Source organism: Marmota monax, unplaced genomic scaffold (genome assembly GCF_021218885.2).
Source record: "Marmota monax isolate L192 unplaced genomic scaffold, Marmota_monax_Labrador192_F-V1.1 WCK01_AAM20220418_F8-fsc00001, whole genome shotgun sequence".
NCBI lineage: Eukaryota > Metazoa > Chordata > Mammalia > Rodentia > Sciuridae > Marmota > Marmota monax.
Window position 1 is genome coordinate 30,517,673 of NW_026693777.1, and position 23,702 is coordinate 30,541,374.

General features: G+C 41.1%; 1 protein-coding gene across 1 annotated transcript in view; it reads left to right on the top strand.

The window, feature by feature from the left end:
• Positions 1-4,644: 4,644 nt before the first annotated feature.
• Gch1 (GTP cyclohydrolase 1) overlaps positions 4,645-23,702 on the top strand; it is a 41,039-nt gene continuing 21,981 nt past the window's right edge. The window contains exon 1 of the mRNA XM_046461676.2: positions 4,645-4,987. Within this exon, the coding sequence (XP_046317632.1) occupies positions 4,645-4,987 (343 nt within the window). The remainder of the gene's footprint in view (positions 4,988-23,702) is intronic.

Below are 23,702 nucleotides of genomic sequence, written 5' to 3' on the forward strand. Positions count from 1 at the left end.
AGGTATTTATGGGATATAGAAACAGGGTGGTCTGAGACAGGGGGAAAGGTGATTGGTGGAAAGGAAAAGTAAAGTAATCAGTGGTCTGCGTGTGCCTAATAAAATTTCATCGGCTCTTCATAGAATACATATTCAGAAAATGGTGGTGTTAATGTGTTATGAGGGTGGAGTTGAAGCCCTCTGACATCAAAAGATCACTCATGGGACACTTGAGCACGAAGGGTTGGTAGTTTCAGGTGGTTTGAGCTACATCTAACTTACTGAAAAACAACTTAGGCAACCGTCATCATCGTGATTTTTATATATAGGTATTACCCATAGCACAGCTAATGGTGGCATATTGCTTAACTATGTGACACCTAAAATTGGAGATAAAAGCAGGTTACTAAAAGCAAGAGAAGCTAAAGTATTGATTTAGGTTTTTCGTTGGTTTCATTGCTTTCATTTTACAAGTAAATATATAGTATGGATCCAGAGACTCTGTACTAGGAATTGATGACAAAATTATTGATGCCTCAGTGGCAGTATTTAAAAGAAAAGGTAAATTTTTAGGTAAAAATTTTATTAGAAATCAGCTTTGGGGAAAATGATATTAGTTAATATTTACAAATGTTTTTAAAGGAGGACAAAAGACTGCCACTAAAAATTCTTATTGAAAACATAGCCATTTAATTTCTCATTTTAAAATTATCCTGCTTAGTGTCTTTTTTTTTTCCACTTGTGAAATGCAAGTCCATCCTTTGAATATTGTCTCCAGCTATGCTTCTGTTTGAGACCCATGAGTTAATTCTGATGGGAAGATACCAGTGAAGAATGGACAGAACAACCAGAGAGAAAAATGCTGATGGGGAAAAAACACAACAAGAATTAGGAAAGTGACAAGAGACTTTTCAAGGAATACTCGTATTTCTTGATTTATGTAACTTAGCATCAATAACTCAACTACGAATTCAATACCTATCTTTAAAAAAATTCACTGGGTTCAATCTCAAGCACCACCCCAAACAAGACAAAATAAAACAAAACAAAAAAACCCTAAATGACATGAATATTTCATCTATTTTATATATACATTTGTATTTATATGTGCTTTTAAAATTTTTTTGGTAGTTGTGTATGGACAGAATGCCTTTATTTCATTTGTTTATTTTTATGTGGTGCTATGGATCAAACCCAGTGCCTCACACGTGGTAGGCAAGCACTCTGCCATTGAGCTACAGCCCCAGCCCTTATATGTACTTTTATATTCATATTTATGCTTATATTTTACAGAGCTAGGGATCAAACCCAGGGTCTAGTGTGTGCAAGACAAGTGCTCTCTGTATTTCCTCTGTTTTAGATTAAAAGTGCTTCTGAGGCCAGAAATTGTTCATATTTCTTTCCTGGATATTTGGAACAGGTCTATTCTTAGAACAGGCATCCAATAAATACATATTACAAATTACAATGACAGAGCTACTTTATTGGTATTGTTGGTAAAGATGGCGCCCAGAGTGCTTCTCTTCTGGGAGCTCAGGAAAGATGGCGCCCGGAGCACTTCTATTCTGGGAGCTCAGATCCATGACGCACTAAATGGTGCGCGAACCATCACCTCCAATCCGTGAAGTGGCGTGAACTCTCAGCCAATGAAGAAGTAACAGCTCACTTGCCTTGCTCCTCCTCATCCTGTGTTAAGCCCATAAATATCAACACCCTGTTCATGTTCTTTCTCTTACTCTCTCTTCCCCCTCTCCTCTCTCTCTCTCCCCCCCACTTCCCTTCTCCTCTGCGACTGGCAGCTACATCCTGCTAATAAAATCTCAGACAGGTAAACGGTTGTTTTGGCTTGTTGAGTTTACAGAGCTTTCCCATCGTCCTTTATGTAAGACTGGAAGACGCTGCACCACAAGACACAGATCACCAAAGAGGTTTCCGCTTTATTACAAAAGGCTGTGTGTTTATATAGGTCTAAGGAGAGGTCGTGCAGGGCTGAGGTAGATAACAGCTCACCCGTTTATTGGCAAGCTCTTCCATATGTCAGTTCCGGAGCCCAAGAAGTTAATTCTTATTGAGGCTAAGGCTTCCCACCAGCAGGGTTTGAACATTGGCACCGGCGGGAACATTTAGCGCCAGTGAAAGAAAAAAAGAGGAGAAACAGGGTCGTTAGACACCATGCTGGGGTTTTACTCTGGGGTGCTGCTGCCGTTATGTTTTCCCAACACTTTACACGTTCAGAATAATTACAGGGGCTACTCTCCTGGTTTGTCTGAGCCTACACCTATTAATACTTCTGTATAAACGAGTCAGAAAATTAGCATTTGAAACTCTTTGAAGCAAATAAGTTATTAATTTGACACATGTTTAAAACTCACATTTGATATAATCCTTTGAAGCCAGATTTAAAGTTAGGTAGTCAGTGTAGTTAGGTAAATCTGGCCTAATATTGAGTAAGATCCAAAATGGAGGCCATGTTAAGAATGAATTCCGGGAAAAGCAGAACAACTCTTGGAATGTTAATGTCCCCAAGGCCCAGAGCCCATCCCAAAGAAATGTTAATGAAGATTACTTCTTTGCCCCACCTGTGCCCCACCCTTTGGGCCTTCCCACCTACATTCCATCATTGAAAGAACTATAAAAAGGGGAAACAACCTCACTTCCACGGATTCCACCTCTTGGGTCCCCTTCTCTGGGAGAAGTCTTTTCTGCTGTCCTTTAATAAAGCCTCTACTTTCCACTCTGACCTTGCCTCAGCGTGCTTCTCTGGTGTTATACTTCAACATTGGGGAAGCAAGGACTTGTCACTGGTCAACAGCGGTAACATATCGGTAACACCTTCAGCCAAAAGGTTCATTTTTTTAATCTCAAAACAATCAAAGCAGATGTCATTGGTTAAGAGTCCATTTGATCAATAGCATTTCACAATTTGTACCAACATCTGGGTAACGAAGCTTTGCACGTCACTTTAAATGGATGGAGTGCCAAATTTCTCAAATGCATTTCCACAAAATGCAAACTTTTTTTTTTTTTTTTTTTGGTGGGTGTTGGGGAATTGAACCCTTGAACCAGGGGAGCTTTACAACTGAACTATATCCCCAGCCCTTTTTATTTTGGGACAGGGTCTCACAAAGCTGCTGAGGCTGACCTTGAACTTCTGATCCTTCTTTCTTAGCCTTCCTGGTGGCTGATATGGTGTGGGCCACTGCAACCAGTCACAAATAGGTTTTAAATGAAAGCCTTAACTGTTCTTCATTTGAATTTCTCCAGGGTCAAAGTTCTGGCTCCCAGAAAAGTTACCCACAAAAGGTAAGACAGTGATAGAGAATTTATTACATAAGCTATCTGATGAGCAGATGTCAGGGATTTTTCTCCCAAGGAGCCCTCTTGCCATAGGCTGATTTAGGGGAGGTTTAAAAAGAAGGGTGATGGAAGATTAGTGGGCACCTTCTCACAGGTGGAGGTTTGTGGTTAAATGAGGCACCTCTGATCCTAATCTCCTAGTTACAAGATGTTTCTCAGTTTTGCAAATTTCAGCAAAAAAAAAAAAAAAAAAGATTATTTCCTTGGGCTATTCTTGCAACTGATTAGTTTGGCCACATGCAGTTTCTGACATTATACAGGGAACAAGCTAGAGGAAAGTGGTTGGCCCCAGGCCCCTCGGCTTATCCACCAAACACTTGCTAATGAAAAGAGTATAGTTTGCCTAATCCCTGTGGAAGACAAAGGTCACATTGAGATAAAATAGAGAATTGGTCTTGAGGTCTGGTATCTGTGCTTGCCTTCAAGAATTTTATTCTGGGCTGGAGATGTGGCTCAAGCGGTAACGTGCTCGCCTGGCATGCGCGCAGCGCTGGGTTCGATCCTCAGCACCACATACAAATAAAATAAAGATGTTGTGTCCACCGAAAACTGAAGAATAAATGTTAAATCTCTCTCTCTCTTAAAAAGAATTTTATTCTCCTAGGTATAGTGACTCACACAAGGGCCACTTAGTGTCACACATACCCTGACAATGGCCAGAGGTTTCTCCTAGGGTGGTACCTGCGTTGGACACATTTAAAACTAACAAACAAGTGTGACATTGTAATATTGTCTTAAAAACCCAAGAGTTGGTTATCTTATCACCAGCATATCTTCCTCTCTTCTCCCTCAGCCGAGACCACTTGTTGGCTCATCCTTCACAGGGTGAGGAGACCACAGCAATTATAATGCAGCGCCCTCTTTTCCCTAAGCGAAGTGAGGGCGGACCGGGCGCCCAGACAACGTCTATGGTTCCAAGATGCCGGATTCTTTTCGGACTCGGCTAGTCCCACTGTGAGACCCGAGGGACCCACTTGCTCCGCCGGTTGTCTTGGGGCAGTCTAGGGCCGTGGCCTCTCTGGAGGGCCCACCCTAAGGGCAGGGCGAGGGGCTGGAGCGAGCGCCGTGACGCGAACGGCCCGGGCCAATGGGAGCACCCCGTGGCGCCGGCCAAGCCGCCGGGCCATAAAAAGGAGGCGCTGCCGGTCTGTCCAGCCGGCGGCGGCCTTGACTCGAGCTTGTCTCTGCCAGATCGCTTACCGTCCTCAGGTGATTCGGGCCACAGGTCATTGCGGGCCGCCGCCTGCGAAGTTTAGCTGCAGCCTCCTGAGGCGCCCCGGGGTCTCCCCGAGCCGTAGCAGCGGGACCATGGAGAAGGGCCCGGTTCGGGCGCCGGCGGAGAAGCCGCGGGGAGCCAGGTGCACCAATGGATTTCCCGAGCGGGAGCCGTCTCGGCCCGGGCCAAGTCGGCCGGCGGAGAAGTCCCCGCGGCCCGAGGCCAAAAGCCCCCAGCCCGCGGACGGCTGGAAGGGCGAAGGACCCCGCGGTGTGGAGGAAAACGAGCTGAACCTCCCCAACCTGGCGGCCGCCTATTCGTCCATCCTGCGCTCTCTGGGCGAGGACCCCCAGCGGCAGGGGCTGCTCAAGACGCCCTTGAGGGCGGCCACGGCCATGCAGTTCTTCACCAAAGGCTACCAAGAGACCATCTCAGGTCAGTGTCCCGGCCGGCCGCGTCCGCGCTGGCTACTGGGACGTGCGGGGAGCGGGAGAGGTGGCTGCGGGGAAGCCGGCGGCGGCTCCAGGAAGTTTCCGGAGTTGCCTCACTCTGGGCGGAGGGAGCCCAGTGCTGTCACCTTCGAACCCCGCCCTCCGTGCTGGCCAGCTGCCCCGAGGCGAGGATCCAGGCGCCCAGGAGAGCAGCGGCCTCGCCTCCCGGAGATCCCTGCAGCTGTCCTCGCGGGGTCCTCCTCTCTCCCAGCACTCAACCTCCCCTCTAGAGCCTGGGGCTGGGGGTTCCTTGGGCGGAACCGCTGTCACTGAGCTCCTCGGCGGGCGGGAGTCTTTTGCTGCCCTTCTCACCTGAGCACCCAGAACCGGGTGCTTGAGGCACTAGCAGAACACAACTTGATAAGGATCGCCTACGCACTTGTTGGAAATTACAGGTTCCTAGGTCGTTTCTTTTCTTGAGATCCTCCTTCCTGCCCCCGCCCCCCTTTTGGGGGGGGGGGGCTTGGAGTGAAGCCCTGGCTTCGTGTGCATCGGTCATCCAGAGTTCTTACGCCGCAAAATCCAGGGACCAGCATTCTGATTTATTTATCAGGGGACTGGGGACTTCAGAGAGTTGTTAATTCTTTCATCCATCTCAAGTTTACTTTAGCTCAGGACTTTTCCAAAAATTGGAACAGTTCTGAGTGCAGTCTTCCCTGGAGTTTGAGGTGTGAGGTTTCTTGGGCTAATTTGCTGCTGAAAGCCTTCGTCCTTTTCCTCCTTCTAAAGAAAGAAAGCAATTCTCAGCTGATGCTCCAGAGTCCCCTCCCTCCAAGTCAGCTGGGTTGACCCAGTGTAGTCTGGATGCCTGTCCAGCTTTCAGCGGTGGGTTAGCAGGCAGTGTGGGTCTGTGAGGAGGCCATGTGAAGGGGAGTGGAGAATAATCCAGGAATGCCTGTTTATCAGGCGAGCAGTGTTGATATTTATTTATTTTTAAAATCTTCTGGTATCTTTGGCTGGCATCAAAGTCATTGTTCTTCATTCCACGTCTTCTGTACATATTGGTGACATTTATTTCTGTGAAGAAGCCTTTGCCTTTACCGTTTCTCCTAGAAAAAAACAGTGCTGTCCCTGTTATTTTCCTGAGAGAGTATGGAGCAACTCAGACTACATTCTGGGAAGAACAAAGTTATTTTTGCCTAGTCTTCCACACCCTAAAGGAAGGGTGGGAAATCAAAGCACGAGAGGGGTGGGGTGCCAAGAGGAAATGATACTATATCCTAAAGCCAAGAAATGGACCTTTAGTCCCATGATTTTCTCACCTCTTGATGGCAAAAGTTTAGAGTTTCAAAATGCAAAGGGTAAAGAATAATGGTTCTGTTTTCTGTGAGTTCAATTATCCCAGAGTAAATATTCTGGGATATAATGGAGAAGACCCTTTAGGGATCTTGTTCATTCTGTCTCTTGAAGATACAGGAGGAGGAGGAGGTGTCTCCACAGCCTTGGCAGGACAGTGGCCTGTAACCTAGCATGGGAGGGACAGGCCACAGACTACCTAAAGTGAGCCACAGGTTTACTTGAGAAAGAGCAGCAGCAGCTTGTCTCATAAGTCAAGATTCAGCTACAGAGGACTAAAGTCTCCAAAGAGCACTTTATTCTATCTTAGAAAACTGTTCTAATCAAGTGTTAACTTATTATTTAAAAAGTCTGAGGACTTACAAATGAGGCAGAATAGTGATTGCCATCTGAGGAAGAGGGGAGAATGGGAAGTGACTGCTTAATGGTTAATGGGTATGGGGCTTTGTTTTAGGATGATAAAAATGTTCTAGGATGAAAGCACCGTATTGCAAATGCTACTGAACCATACACTCTAAAATGGCTAAAATGAAGAATTTTGTGTGTATTTTACTATGATAAAAAAGCTCATGGACCTTATTTAAAATAATTAATGGTTATTAATTGAATGTCTTAATGGGTTCAGTGCTTTGCGTGGATGGTCTTGGTTAATCCTCAATTTTGAGGTGAATTCTGTTCTCTTACCCCATGACATGGAAATCAAGGCAGAAAGGTTGACAGTTTACAAGTGGGAGAGCCAGGCAGCCCCATGGCTGAACTCTTCAGTACTTATCTCCTTATGGTGCAACACAGGGAGATGAATCAGTGCGCCTTTATCTACCAAATACTTCAACTTTGAGCTGGGTTACCAGCATTAAAAACAAACAAGCAAATGGTGGAGTAGAATGGATAAGATCAGTTTATCATATGCAATAAGACTAGTAAGGATAAAGTTTTAGGGAACTCACAGGTATGATTTGTGTGTGTGCGTGCATGAACACACACAAATCATACCTGTGAGTTCCCTAAAACTTGACTCCACATGTGGAATGCATTTCTCATTGGGGTTGCAGTCAAAAGTTTTGAAAAATATTAGAATATCACAATTAAGGATTAAATATTTATTTTTAAGAGATATATAATTAAAGCAGATTGAGTAGAGAGACAGCAAGGTTGATACTGAGTTTAAAGAAATGAACCTGAAATGGTGGTTTTCCATGTCTTGGACCACCCAGGATGGGAGAGAGAAGGAAGGATACAGGTGGGAGAAGTGAGTGGCAGGTGGCTGGAGGAGTCATACCTTTGTAGAAAATATAGAAGAGAGTAATAGGACAATCCTGCACAATCCTCAATTTTTATTTCTTTCGGAGCATAAATCTGACTACTATAGATTATTTTGAATAGGAATAATCTTTGAAACTCATTTCTAAGCTTGTGAACAGATTAGGACCTTATTTACTTTATTCTGCATATTAATTTTTGGTTAATATTGTTGATGTGCGAGAAAATGTAAGTTGGGCCAGGGTGCACAGTTGTGCACTCCTGTAATCCTAGTGACTGAGGAAGACAATGGCAAGTTTGAGGCCAGCACAGCAATTTAGTGAGACCTGTCTTAACTTAAAATATAAAAAAAAGGACTGGCGATGAGGCTTATTGGTAAAGTGTTCAATACTTAGTACCAAAAAAAGAAATGTAGGTTAGTATTTCATATTCCCCAAGTTTTTTTTTTTTTCTTCCTTCTTTTTGCAGTTCCCTCCTCTTGTGTGATTTGAGGCTAGTTTCTGATGCCCTAGGGAATTTATCATGTCCCCACACTGCAGCTTCTCTCCATGACCTTTGCCCCAGCTTTCTAGTGTGTTCTCATGGAAGCATTTGTGGTTGCCCAAGACAGGGCTATGTCACAGCTGTATAATTCTCCCAGTTTCCTGTTCACTTCTGGGCTGTAGCTTGTAGGTGGAGTGGACACCAGAACCTCTCCAAGGAACGGGAGAATCTAGCATCATAGGCTGATCTTTGGACCAACTTACACCAACTCCTCTTTTTCTGTTTCTGCCCCATTTCAATATAGCCATAGCCTATTTCTCTTACATATTCAATTTTTCTTGTGGTGAGTTCTTTCTATACAAGGGCCCTTTCCTGTATGTCCACTCTCCTTTTATTCAGAACCAGTACTGAATTAAAATTTGAGTGTCCACTACACCCTGATATCTTTGGCTTTTATTTCCCTGTGACTGACCCTTCCTATTCCCTGTCCTCTCCCAGATATAAAAAAGGAGCAACGTTTTTAGAGAGTATTATCTGCCAAATGTTGAATGGGTACAACTTGTCTATCAGTTGTCTTTTTTTTTTTTTTTTTTTTTTGATACTGGGGAGCGAATCTAGGGGCACTTAACCACTGAGCCACATCCCCAGACAGGGTCTCACTGAGTTGCTTAGGGCCTCGATGATAAGTTGCTGAGGCTGGCCTTGAACTCATAATCCTCCTGCCTCAGCCTCCAGAGCTGCTGGGATTAAAGGCGTGTGCCACTGCACCCAGCTCAGTTGTCCTTTTTAAGATGAGTTTATGGGAGTACACAAGAATCTTGGCTCTATCACATTTTCTAGTTAAATTAGGTTTTAGCTTGTCTTATCCAGACTGCCAAGACAGTTTTCATAATCAGGTTGACAGTGTCTCCAAATCTGGGAAGCGTGGATATCATCTAGCTTGAGGAGATGGCACCAGAGGTGACTGTTTTCCCTGATGGGGCTGGGGAGGCTCAGGCATGCACAGTAAATCAGGTCCCCTCCTCAACCATGTTCCCTGCCAGATTGTCTCCATTCTCTGAGGATTACGCAAGGCAGTCAGATACTTCATTTATACAAGAATGAATTCTTAGCTACTTCATACTGTAATGTGGTAGTCACAAAAGATTTTTCTTTTTGAATCACAAACCTCTCTGATTGATTAAACCAGGCTGTTATGCTGAACTAAAAATAAAAACTAACAGTTTTTAGCATGTTAAAGGGACAAAAAGTCAAATAATTTACTATTCCTTCTTACATCTTTGGTGAAAGGTGAGTTTGTCCCAAGTTTTAAAGTATATTGTAGAAAAATTCATTTTATTAGAGGGTGGGTTGTGACTCAGCGGTAGAGTGCTTGCCTAGCATGTGTGAGGCCCTGGGTTCAATCCTCAGCACCACACAAAAATAAATAAAAATAAAGGTTTTGTGTCCAACTATAACTAAAAACAAAAATAAGTATTAAAAAGAGAGAAAAGTTCATTTATTAAGAGATGCTGTTTTGACTGTTCAGCTTATTTATTTATTTATTTATTTATTTATTTTTTTTTTAAATATATATATATTTTTAATATTTATTTATTTATTTTTCGGTGGACACAACATCTTTGTTTGTATGTGGTGCTGAGGATCGAACCCGGGCCGCACGCATGCCAGGCGAGCGCGCTACCACTTGAGCCACATCCCCAGCCCCTGTTCAGCTTATTTAAATCTTGACTAATAATTTGTTTTTAATTTTGTTGATGCTCATATACAATTTAGGTCTATTTGCTGCTAGAAAGAGCACTGTGAATAAAGAGGAGAAAAATGACAAAGCTGTGGATATCTTAATGACTGGAATTTGCAGGAAATCGAAATGGATTAAAACTATTAAGAACAGGTTATTGAAAATTGAGAAGAAAAGCCAGTCCTAATAGTTCCTTTAAAAATATGTTAAAACAACAAATTTAAAAAATATAATCTATACCTAGGATTGGCACATACCTATGATCCCAGCTACTCTGGAAGCTGAGGCAGGAAGATCCAGAGTTTGAGTCCAGTCTGGGCAACTTAGGGAGACCCCGTCTCAAAAAAATAAAAAGGACTGGGGATGTAGCTCAGTAGTAGAGCACCCCTGGGATTGATCCATAGTATCAAATATAAATATAAATACACATTTATATCTGTAAACAATTTTTCTGACAAGGGAGGGAAAGGCACTATGCGTAACTTGACATACCAAACAAAGCCGCTGGGTTGGTACTTGTATTGGTTTCCTAGGGCTGCCATTATGAAATACCATAACTGGGTGGTGAAAATAACAGAAATCAAGTCTCACAGTCCCAGAGGCTAAATGTCTGAAATCAAGGTGTCCATAATACCCACTTCCTCTGAAACCTGTGGTGGGTGTCCTTCCTTGCTCTTCCCAGCCTCTGGTAGTAGGACCAACAGTCCCACATGTTCCTTGGTTTGCGGCTTCAACAGTCCACTCTCTGCCTCTGTCAACATCCAAGTTCTATCTTCTGTGTTCACCCGTTGTGTTGATTTAAGGATCCACTGTATTCCAGTATGTCTCATTATAAGTTGGATAACATCAGCAACAATATCATTAGGTTATGTTCTAAGGTACTTGGAGTTTAGGACTTCAACATGTATTTTTTAAGGGGAAACTATTCAATCCATGTGAGTACTAATACTATTATTCGTAAGACTAACTAGGATTAGTATGGATTTTTACTACAATTTTGTTTTTTAAAAAATTCATCGCATGCCAGGCACTGTGCTGAATGCTAGGAATACAGAATGAGCAAAGCTGACTGTGGCTCCTGCTCTCATGGAACTCACAGCCTCTTGGAAAGAAAACACATTATAGAATCACAGGAAAGAGAAATGCGACAGTGAATGCACAGCTCAAGGAAAGCATTTAGCAAAGGAACTTGATCTCTGCTGGGAGGTAGGAGCCTGGGTTGGGGAATGATGCTGAGCTGACCCATATCTGAATGACATACTCCGCAGATGGCTTGCCACCTACTGGACCCTGTCTGAGTTCTTGACATATGAGGCCTGGCTTGATATTCATGGTAGTCCTATAGGGTAGGTAATATAATTTCCATTTTATAGATGAGGAAATTGAAGCCTAGGAAAAACCTGCCCAGGCTGGAATCTTGAGAGTAGCCGGGCTGAGAGGGTGATGGAGAAAGAATTGTCATAATCTCTAACTCTGTCTTTAATTTATTCATAATGTTTTACGGTTTATTTGAATCTCTTCCTCTCCTTTCATCTGCTGTTTGCTGTCTAGCTTTAGAAACTCCTCCATGCATTGCTGCACCCTCCACCCCCACCCAACTCATTTGCTGCACACTTCTGTCAGTCCAGTATTTGGTTGAATGGGACTGCAGTATTAAGATTTACCAGGAGAGGGCCACTGTCTGATCATCGGATCCCAGGTTATGAATCTTGGATTGTATGAACAGTTCTTAATTCCTGGTTATGTAAACAAATATGTTCCCTACAACAGTAAATTCTCTACTGTGTCTATGGCAATTGGGTTGGGGATTAATGTGGATTGAATTAACAGAGTATCTGTTATAAATTTGTTATAGTCAAGGCTGAGAGGACATTCATGTACTAGAATTTTGTCTTCTTACAGCATTGATAGCAGTTTTTTAGGCATTTTTAGAGAACAGGAGACTGTCTGTTCTTGTCTTTGAATTCCTAGCCAATTGCCCAGCTCAGGTGGAAGGATTCATGAATATTTGAATTCATTTCTTTAAAAAACAATTTTTTTTTAGTTGTAGTTGGACACAATACCTTTATTTATTTTTATGTGGTGCTGAGGATCGAACCCAACGCCTCACGCATGCTAGGCGAGGGATCTACCACTGAGCCCCAGCCCCAGCCCCTTGAATTAATTTCTTAAGGACAGATAGCACTTCTTAACTTTTCATCCTGTTAGGATGACAGTTTTTAAGTACTTTATTGTAGAAATGTCGCATGTACCCACAGTTAAGAATGAGCTTCTGTGCACCATTGCTCAACCTCAGTAGCTGTCAACATACATGTCAGTCTGTCTTGCGCGGTTCCTCTTGCCTGGTCCCTCTTGCCTCAAGGCCCTCCTCCACTGGATTATCTTAAAGCAAATCCCAGATATGTCATTTCACTAATAAATACTTTAAGACATTTCTAAAATATAAGAACTTAAAAAAACTATAATATATGATCATACTTGAACAGTTGTTCCCCAACATCACATATGTAGCCAGTGTTTGTTTAGCTCTGATTTTCTCACAGGCATTTTTTTTATAAGCTTATTTGTTTGACTCAGGATCCAAACAAACTTTACTCATTACACTGGATAAGTCTTCTTAAGGTTCTTTGAGTTTGTTACATTTTGTACTTCCGTTTTAGTCTCTAATACTTTGTTGAACAAACAGGGCCATTTGTCCTGTAGAATATCCCACATTTTAGGCTTTGCAGTGCAAAATAAAATGAGATGCTGGAACTGTATGGCCCATATGGCAAAAATAAAACAAATCAGAATTTTTTTACTAAAAATTTGAGGATAAAAATGAACACTGGCTGGATGATGAACTCAATATCTTGCAATAATTAGTTTTAAAACTGTATATTAAAATAAAACCATAAGAGGACCAGTGTTACTTATCATTTTTTCCTAGGTTTTGCTTATTTAATTCTCATGATTTAGGTTAGCATGTCCCTTTTGCCCCTGTATTGCTTATACACTAGTAATTAGATTTAGAGACTTGCATACCCCCAACCCTTACATTTAATCAAGAATACTTCATAGATGGTGGCATGTGCTTCTGTCTGGAGACAGCTAAATGTCTAGTTGTCTACCTTTTTTTGATTAGTTTTCACTTTTTTTTTTTGGTAACCCTGGTAACCCAGGGGTGCTTAACTGTATCCCCAGCCCTTTTTTTTTTTTATATTTTAGAGACAGGGTCTCCTTAGGTTGCTTAGGGCCTCACTAAATTGCTAAGGCTGGCTGCGAACTTGGGATCCTCCTGCCTTGGCCTCCTGAGTTGCTGGGATTACAGGCATGTGCCACTGTGCCTGGCAGTTTTTCACGTTTTTTCCTATTTTTTTTTTAGGTACCAGGGATTGAATTCGGGGGCTCTCAACCACTGAGCCACATCCGAAGCCCTATTTTGTGTTTTATTTAGAGACAGGGTCTCACTGAGTTGCTTAGTGCCTTGCTTTTGCTGAGGCTTGCTTTGAATTCACATAATCTTCCTGCCTTAGCCTCCTGAGCTGCTGGGATCATAGGTGTGTGCCACCACGCCTAGCACAATTTTTCGCTTTTTGTAGTGGGTTTGTGTCTATTTTATGATAAAATAGAATTATCTACACATATTTTGTACATTCTTGTCATACTTAATTTTAAAAAATATTTCTAGGCTACCTGGTTTGTCTGAGTTTTTCACATTGTCCCAAATCTCCAAAAACAAATAAATCCATGTATAAGTGGACCCATACAACTCAAAAGCATGTTGTTCGAGGGTCAGTGATACTTTAAAAATTTTGATTTCTGAAGTATGTACATGTATTTTCAAATAGATTAAAAATATTGTGGGGCTGGGGTTGTAGCTCAGTGGTAGAGCGCTTGCCTTGCACGTATGAGGCACTGGGTTCGATCCTCCGCACTGCATAAAAATAAATAAAAGATTGTGTCCACCTACAACTAAAAAAAAAAAATTAAAAAAATATTGTGACAAAGTTATTTCAAATCTAGGAGTAAAAGAAACACAACTTGTTCTAATAATTAGCTAAATTTTCACAGTTGTACAGTATGTATTGCTGAAAACAATTACCCTGAAATCAGAGAAAAATAGAACATATACAATTATGTGCCTCATGACAACCATTCAGTCAACCCTGGCATGACGGTAAGCTCACAAAATTATAAGGAAGCTGGAAAATTCCTGTTGCCTAGTGACCTTGTGGTCATTCTAACATTATAGTACAGTGCGTTACCTGTGAGTTTGTGGTGATGGTGGTGTAAATGAGCCTGCTGTGCCGCCAGTTGTATACAAGTGTAGCACATGTAATTAGGTACAGTGCACAAATATCTACCATGTTACCGGCTTACATGTTTCTATGCCAAACTTTTTATCATTATTTTAGTGTACTCCTTCTACTTACTAAAAAAGTTTGCTGTAAAACAGTATGCCAGTTAAAATTAAATGATGTTTTCAAAACAATTACATATATTTAGTTTATTTATTTGCTGGGATGGAACCCAAGGCCTTGTGCATGTTAGGCGGGGCTCTACCACTGAGCCATACCCACTGGGCCCTTATCTTAAACTTATTCAAGGTTAACACTGAAGACATTAGGACTACCTCCTTTTTCTGATATTTTGAAAGTATCTTCTAGTCCTACATAGTCAGTCCTTCTAATAAACTTTACCTGAATACGTGTTGCTATTTGGTCTAGTCTCTAAACTCTGGTCATTCGTTTTGTCTGCATTTATGCCTTCCCATTAATCCCTTGGTTAATCGTGCTCAAAAGTCCTGAATCATACCACCTGAATGTCTCCAGAATCTGACATCCATGTCTCTCACCTGATTACAGTGACCGCTTCACTAGTTACCTTGCCTCCCAGCTTGCCCTGCTCCAGTCTGTCCGCACCAAAGTGCCTTTTCTGAATTCTAATAGGTTTCTTCCTTCTGCTGTCTTTCCTCACCAGGGATAAGAGATTTTGTTGTGTTGTAGCCTGTTACCTATGTGTTTTCTTATCTTCTAAAACCATTTTCCCACATAAGACAGTATAGTATTTAGTTTAGTTTCATTCATACACTGGTGTTGAGACCCAGGCAAAGTCCTTCCTGGGGCTGTCCTTGTGCAGTCTTTAGCCCATCTTGTCTGTTCACTTCCTTTTTTAAAAACCTTTCTGGTGTGGGTTGCTAACCATGGGGAGCCCCCTGCCCACCTTCATTTACTGACAACTGTTTCTTAATCTAAAGTTCTATGGAGAAGCACCCAGGGTTAGGTGAGGAATTGGCTGTTGCTGAGTTCTGGGCTGAATTCTTTTGAGGTTTGTTTAGTCCAGCTGTTTCAGCTTTCCCAAGAGCACATGATTCTTGCTGTGAAGCATGATTAAAAAAAAAAAAATTAGTACATTTTAATGATACAAAACGGGTTTCAATGTGGCATATTCATAATTGCATACAACATAATTTTATTATATCCATCCTCCCACATGATGTATTTCATGTCATAAGTATTTATTTTTATTTGTTCTAAGTAGGAATCAAAGCCATTAAAATCATCTCAAACAAGGAAGCTGTCACTAAGATAGATTAAAATGCCTTTATACCTATGTAATTCATGGACTTGTGTTAAGATGTTCATTAACAATGATTTAGGGCTATCCATGCTGCAGTTCAATGGAGAGGCTGTTACTCAGTGAGGACTCTGTCTCATAGTTTATGGCAGAGCTGCTGTAGATCATACCTCTCTAAATGTCCACCACCCTTCAAAATGTAAGAGCTCCCATTAATGCCTGGGCATCAATGGTGGTATGCCACTCTGATCACCCATCAGAACTAATTGGCCTTTCAGCTGCAGGAGCTAGCCGATAGCCTCCAGCTGTTAGTTCCTTCTGTGGAGGGCTTGCTTACTCCATGCTATTTTTCATTCATGTTAGTGTCTCTTTCTTCCTTTCTATTCCTTTCCACCATGATTAACTGGCCTTTTGAAGGATGGGGCCCTTTACAAGTGAGGTGCAAATCATCCAGTTTCACAATGTGTTGGAAATTCTGTTGATACAATCCTAAGATGTGTGGTGTTTCTGAAACTGGTGTTTTAGTATGTCAACAAAAATACATCCTGCTATCAAGGGAAGAACTAGCCTGGGCTAGTCATAGCATCCCTGCTAATTTGTTTTATTGTTTGTTGGTTTGTTTATTTATTTAGGTACTAGGATTGAATCCAGGGGTGCTCTACCACTGAGCTACATCCCCTAACCCTTTTTATTTTGTATTTTGAGATAGGCTTTCACTAAGTTGCTCAGGCTGGGCTTAACTTTGGGATCCTTCAATGTGTGCCATCATGCCTAGCCCTCTGCAAACTGGTTTATGACCCTAGACAAGTTATTCTGGTCTGCTGTGCAGGGAGAGGCCGTGAGACTGGTAATTAGTTGGATTGTCATGCTGAAGCTCCTTGCAGCACTGTGGGCCTCTCAGTATCATCTCATTGCTCACTCTGTTGATTCCTCATAGCTGATGGGGGACCCAGTAAGCACCTCAGAATACTTTCAATGCTAGGGGTGTGTGTTATAGTTTGGATATTAGATATCCCCCAAAACTCCTGCTAATGCAAGGATATTCAGAGGTGAAATGATTGGATTGTAAGAGCTGTAACTTAATCAGTCCATCCTAATTTGAATAGACTGACTGGGTGGTAACTGTAGGTAAATAGGGCATTGCTAGAAGTGGTGGGTCATTGGGAACATGTCCCGGAAGGGTGCATCTTTTCTGTGGCCCCTTCTCCCTCTCTCTGCTTCTTGACACCACCATGAGCTAAGCAGCTTTCCTCTGCTATGCCCTTCCCTCATGATATGCTGCCTCACCTTGGACCCAGAGCAGTGGAGTTGGCCATCTATGGACTGAGACCTTTGAAACTGTAAGCCCCAAATAAACTTTTCCTCCTATAAGTGGATGTTCAGTGGTTTGGTCATAACAACACAAAATCTAACTAAAACAGTATGGTTTTCCCTTGAAACATGCATACTTAATGGTTTCTGATAACAGATCTCTTTTTTTCTTGTGATGCAGTGTTTTTTTTTTTTTTAGTTGTAGATGGACATGATACCTTTATTTTATTTGTTGTGTGGTTCTGAGGATTGAACCCAGTGTCTCATACATGCTAGGCAAGCACTGTACCCCTGAGCCACAATCCCAGCTCCCAGAGGTTTTGAAAAGTTCCCTCATCTGTGTGTTCTTCATGGTCTGTGTACTTGTAACCCATAGCCCCTTTGATTAGATGAAGTCTTTAAGGACTCTCCACCCTTGACAGAAGTGTTGGGGTTGCCTCTACCAGGGAAAAACCAATTGCTAGTTTTACTATCATGTAAAATTTTAGTTTGTTAGTCTGGGGTTGTAGCTCAGTAGTAGAGTGCTTGCCTAGCACATGTAGGCACTGGGTTCAATCCTCAGCACCACATAAAACTAAAGGTTTTATGTCCATCTCCAACTAAAAAAATACTTTTAAAAAAGATTTTATTATTATTATTATTTTTAACAAGGACTTCATATCAACTAGAAAAGCAGTTTCTCAGTTGGGAGAACAAGAAAACTAATATTTTAGGATCATGCTTTCTAAAAATTTATTCCTTTATTATAAGATTTCCAAACACAAAAGTAGACAAAATTATATAGTGGACATCTATATACCTATATTCAAAATTAGCTTCCTGCCATATTGTCATACTCTATTCTTTTACTGATAATAAATCAAAGACCTGTATTAAGAGGTAAAATGGCAGGTCAGGGATGGTGGCACATATCTGTACTACCAGCAGTTTGGGAGGTTGAAGCAGGAGTATTCCAAGTTTGAGGCCACCCTGGAAAATTTAGCAAGAACCTGTCTCAAAATAGGACTGAGGAAGTATCTCATTGATAGATACTTGGGTTCAATCCCTGGGAATCACTTCCCCACTACCACCAAAAAAAAAAAAAAGAAAAAAAAAAAGAATATATCACCTTGAAAACAGTTTTTCTTCTTAACCACTTACTCCATCCTTATTAAAATTAATTGTTAATTCCCTCATATCATCGAATTCCTACTCTATATTCACATTTCTTCAGTGGTCCCAAACATCTTTTAATGATTTTTTTTTTTAAACTGGGAGCCACTAGAGGTCCATACATTTGCCCCTACCCCATAACACTGCCTTACAGAGATGCTTGTTGTCCTGAAAGATAATCCACCTTTGTGATTTGATCATTGTTTTTTTTAAATTTAATTTGTTTCTCTATTGCCCATATTCTTGGAAAATGTAATTTAGGTCTCAAGACTTGATTAAATTCAGGTAAAATGTTTATAGTAGGAATTTTGTATACTTCATATGATTGTTTTTACAGGATAAATTTCTCTAGAGAACTTCCTTTAAAAAAAAAAGGCTTTTTATTAGTTTGAAGATTTAATGGGATTCTCCTTTTCCCTGAAACTGTTCCAGTTTGATTTTAAAAAGTAAAGGTCAAAGTAGCATTAAATTACTGATTTTTTTTCTTTATAGAAACCAAATAAGTAGTTGATAAAATAGAATTTTGTGACTAATGCACACTAACTCTGGGCTCCAGCAGTCTCTGGGTATTAGGTTGCCCTTTCTGATCTGCTCTCCCGAGCTGACAGGTAGCTTTGACCCGTTCTTTGTCTTTAACCTAGTAACTTATTTTATGGTACTGTACATTGACCCCAAGGGTACCTGTGAGCCACATCCCCAGCCCTTTTTATTTTTTTTTATTTTGAGACAGGGTCTTGCTAAGTTGCGGAAGCTGGCCCCAAACAGGATCCTCTTGCCTCAGCCTCCTGAGTCACTGGGATTACAGGTGTGCACCACCATGCCTGGTTACCTTTCTTTTTAAAAGTTAGATTTGCTCTCTTCATTTTCTTTGCTAGCATTGGCCATAGGCTTTGTAGCCTCATGGCTGAAACTGCAGAAAAACTAGTTTCGATTGCAGAAAAACCCCGTTTAGGGGTCCTGCCTTTGGGTTCTCCCTATTCAGTTCATACTTTAGTAGGTCAGAGTAGAATTAGGTGGCTTGAGATCAGGGCTCTGGTCCAGAGTCAGAAAAAGAAGGCAAAAGTCAACTCTTGTTGGTTGACTAGTTGGCCAACAAGTTGGTTCTTCTTTAGTAAGTATTTAATGTTTAATTTTCTTCTTTCCTTTCCTCTCCTCATTTATTCATTCACAGGATCTTGCTATGTTGCTTAGGTTGGCTTCAAACTCCTGGGCTCAAGTGATCCTTCTGCCTTAGCCTCCCAAGTAGCTGGGATTACAGGAGTGCACTCCCATACCCTGCAGCCTCCTGAAATCTTAAATCTTCAATACAACTCAATTTTGCCCTCATCCCACAAGTTTTTCTTTCTGTAAAGTATTACTTTTGTAGGTTAACTTTTAGCCATTCTCCAAATACTATTATACCCAGGCCTCTTATCCTCTTATTTCCTCAGATCTCAAGTCTCTTGAGATCATGGTTTGATATATTTGTTTTTTTTTTTTTTTGAATTTTTTAATATTTATTTTTTTAGTTTTCGGCGGACACAACATCTTTGTTTGTATGTGGTGCTGAGGATCGAACCCCTTCCGCACGCATGCCAGGCGAGCGCACTACCCCTTGAGCCACATCCCCAGCCCGGTTTGATATATTTGTATCTAGCTCAGGAACTATACAGACTTGATCATGGTATGATTTCAATTGAGTGGGCTGTAAAATCTGACTGATGTCTCAAGTGGCTGATTTTTCTAGAATGGGGCCACAGTGTTTTGATGTGAGGTTCTCCTTCCTTCCTCTTTCCTGGGAGTGTGTGGTCCTTTCTGCTTCAGGTAAAGTTGGCTCCAGCTTTCTATATCTCCCCCCTTTGTCCCTGCTCTCCCCAACCCTTTTCAGCTTCCCTAGAGCTTGTTCGACTTTTCCTCAGCTGTGTGCAGAGCTCACAGTGTCCACAGGAATCATCACTCTTTGACTTGGTGGCTGCAGTGAGGGTTCATGGTGAGAAATTGCTCCCGGTTCAGCCTTGCTGAAACAGCAAATGAGGCCCGGCAGTGGGGTGGTTTTTCAGTCCTCAAAGTCCTGCGCTTCTACCCTGAACTGATCATCAGAATTTCTTGGGTTTTTAAAAGACATAATCCTGGGTTCTTATCCACACTCAGTGAATCAGATTTTCTTACTGTGTCTTGGGAAGCTGTATTTTCCAAAGATCTGTGTGATTGGCCATATTGGGAACTGCTGTTGCGAAGGATGGTCCTTATTCCGTAATCATTTGTCACTAATGATGGTGGCTTGCACACTCTGCTGGTCCCTTCTTGGATAGAATTCTCCTTGGTTCCGTAATGCCCACTTTAAGAAATCCCCTGGCAGCAGTGAACGCAGTGTGGTAAGAGACGAGCCTGCTAGAGGCTTTTTAAAGTAAATGGATAGTTTATCGGATTGGTGTGTTCTTTCTTTAGAACTGCTGTGAACCAGACCTTGTTATCACCATCTGTTTTGTAAATTCTGTTTTCGGCTTAACAGCTGGATTGTGAAAGTCTACAAAATTATCCAATTAAAAAACTAAATTTGGCAAGTATGTGCTTTTGTTAAAAAAAAAAAATCTCCTTGAATACACTTTGTTTTCTTAGCATGTAATGCTCTAATCTTGATCTACCAGAAATATTTACAGTAGTTAACTGAGAGTAGAGTGAGAGTTCTTATTTTAGATAATTTTAAGAGTTCATAATATACGGGATTGGCAACCTTCAATTTTATTCAAGAATAAATCAAAATAGTTTAAAATAAGTGCTTTTTTTCCTACCTTAGTACAGAAAGCCTCTGGCTACTGCGATGCCCATCTCCAGGCTGACCAGTAGAGCAGGAGGGTAACATTAATAGTTTGACATTTATTTCCACACCCCCAGAGTTATTAAACCAGGAACCCCGGAGCCATTCTTTTACCTGTGAAGCTGTTGAAAACCCAGCTAACCCAATCTGCACAAATCTTGCACTAGAACATGGGTCTGTGGATTCTTTTTGTTCCTTCTACTTCACCATTCTGTAACTGGAACCACTGTACAAGTCAGGTTCCTTTAAGACCACTTAAATAATTGAATGTGGGTGGAGAGATTATGCTTTCATGTTCTTATTTTAGTATTTCTTTATCTTGAAATAAAAGTACAATGAACATTATTGCTGTAATCAGGAACAGTGTTACTGAGCAAGATATGTAACTTCATATGTAGAAACTAGATCTCTCTCCAGTGATGTGCTCATGATGGGTGGCAGAGAGAATGGGAATAGTTCACCAGTACTGTATTTGTTGAGTGAAAACATGTATGTTGTACTCTTTTTAGGGCACCAAATAGCATCTGTGTCAATTGCCTTGGCTTTCTTTTAATAGCTTAAAAGAAACATGAGTTTATTTCCGTTAAGGACAGTAGGAATGAAAATTTCCAAAATAACCAAACTTTTACTGTCTCTGCAATGTACTGGATCTTTTCTGCTAACAAATTTGCAGTTTATGAAATAGCTTCAAAGATTGAATCAAAGCTGTGCGGCAGCCCTGCCTTCTCTGGCAGATGGTGTAACCAGTTGTCTACAGTCCTCTTAGTTTCCTCCATTATGTCCGTGTGTGGAATGTTTGGGTTCATGGTTATTTTGGCCCAGTTTTACAAATGTTAGCTCTGTCTTTTAAGTGCAAGAAGCTGTGAGTATTGGAAGTTCTAACAAGAAGTGCACTGTCATGATGGAAATGAAAGCAGAGATGGTGATTTTTTTTTTTCCCTCTTCAAATTTGTTTTGACATTGCTTTTCTTACAGAACAAATTTTTCAAACAGGAGGCAGAAAGCAAAATGTTTTGATGCCAAAGAGTTGAGGTCTTTAAATTGCAGAGCATGGTTTAGGGAGTTGTTCTTCAATTTTTTTATTTTTAATTTTTTGCCATTTTACAACTTTATTTGAAAATCAGAGGTTCTCATCCAAATTGACTGTAGATTTTTTTGAAAGTGGTGAAAGGAACGTAGGTGACTGAAGTATAGAGCTTGTATGGCGGATCTTCATTCTTGTTGCATTTTCTGGACAACTATACAGATATGGTACAGGACTTTCCTTATTCCTTAGGCCCAGACTACTCCTGAACCTGGTGTCATTGTGCATATCTGAGGTCCCCATTCCTTCATGGCAAATTTCTGGATCTCTTGAGTGTCTGAAGGGCATGCTGTGTGTGCGTGTGTTCCTAGGGATTGAATCCAGGGGCACGTACCACTGAGCTACATCCCCAGCTCTTTAGTTTTTATTTTGAGTCAGGGTCTTGCTAGGTTGCAGAACCTGGCCTCAAACTTGGATCCTCCTGCCTCAATGTACATGTCAGGTTCCTTTAAGACCACTTAAATAATTGAGTGTGGATGGAGAGATTGTGCTTTCATGTTCTTATATCATCAATTCAATGTCCTGAGTTTCTGGGATTATAGGTGTGTACCACTGTCCTTGGTTTAAGGAACATATTTTTTAACTTTAATTTTTGACAGTGCTAGGAATTTCACATGGTAGCCAAGTGTTCTCTCACAGACCTATATTCTTAGCCCCAAGGGACACGCTTTTTGATGCTCTCTCCATGGACATATTTATGAATGTTGCTGGTATGGTCCTTCTTACTACTCTTCTTTTGTGGAAGCCATTCTTCAGGGTCCACGTTGGAAAAAGAAGAGTGAAAAGGATTTGGAGGAGGGTTTGAAGCAGTTTGCAACACTGTAAGAAGCAGGCAGGTATTTACCCTCTGTCCCCCCATCTGTCACCCTCAGCTCCAAGGTATCATCAGCTTATTTTTTTTTCTTTTAATATTTTTAGCTGTGAATAGAAATAGTATCTTTATTTTATTTTATTCTTTTAATGTGGTGCTAAGAATTGAACCCAGTGCCTCACACATGCTGGCAAGTGCTCTACTACTGAGCTACAACCCCAACCCTTATTTTTTATTTTTAAAGGGGGCAGGGAGAAGGATCAGTATATATGTAAACACCATAATTTAAAAAAAAACCCTATATTTATAAAATGTCCCAAATAGGTAAGACAAACTACGAAAAACTAGTTTAGCCAAAATACCTTCAATTTCTTTCTCTCTCCTTCCTTCCAGTGCTGGGGATTGAACCCAGGGCCTTGTGCATCCTAGGCAAGCACTCTACCACTGAGCTAAACCCCCAAACAGTGCATCCAAAGTCTGAACAAATCTTAATATTTTACTGTAATTGCTTCTAAAAAAGAAAGATATTACTTTTTATTTCTGGATCCTTTAATTTCTGGCCACAGAGGTAACCACTGTCTTAAATTTAGTCTCTTACTTATTATGTCTATTATGCTTTCATTTTATATGCAATATATCCATTCAAATATGAATTATGCTGTATATATCCTTCTGCGTCATGCCTTTTCTTTTCTTTTTTTTTTAAAAAAGAGAGAGAGAGAGAGAATTTTAATATTTATTTTTAGTTTTTGGCGGACACAGCATCCTTGTTCGTATGTGGTGCTGGGGATCGAACCCGGGCCGCACGCATGCCAGGCGAGCGCGCTACCGCTTGAGTTACATCCCCAGCCCTGCGTCATGCCTTTTCCATTAAACAATATTTCAGGAATTTATAAATGCAGTTCAAATTCACTCATTTCCACTCCTGGGTTGTATTTTATTGCAGCTCTACCCAAGCTGTGTAATCATTCTTCTGAGTGACAATTTTCTCAATTTTTGCTATTACCAATAAGGCTGCAGTGAAAATTCTTAGGTTCACTTGGTCACATGAGTGTCTTTGGAGTTCCTTTATTTTACAATCTATTTTAAGGAGTTGAATCACTGAATAAAAATGCATATGTTAATTGCATAGACATAGGAGATCTATGTTTAATTCCGGTTTTGT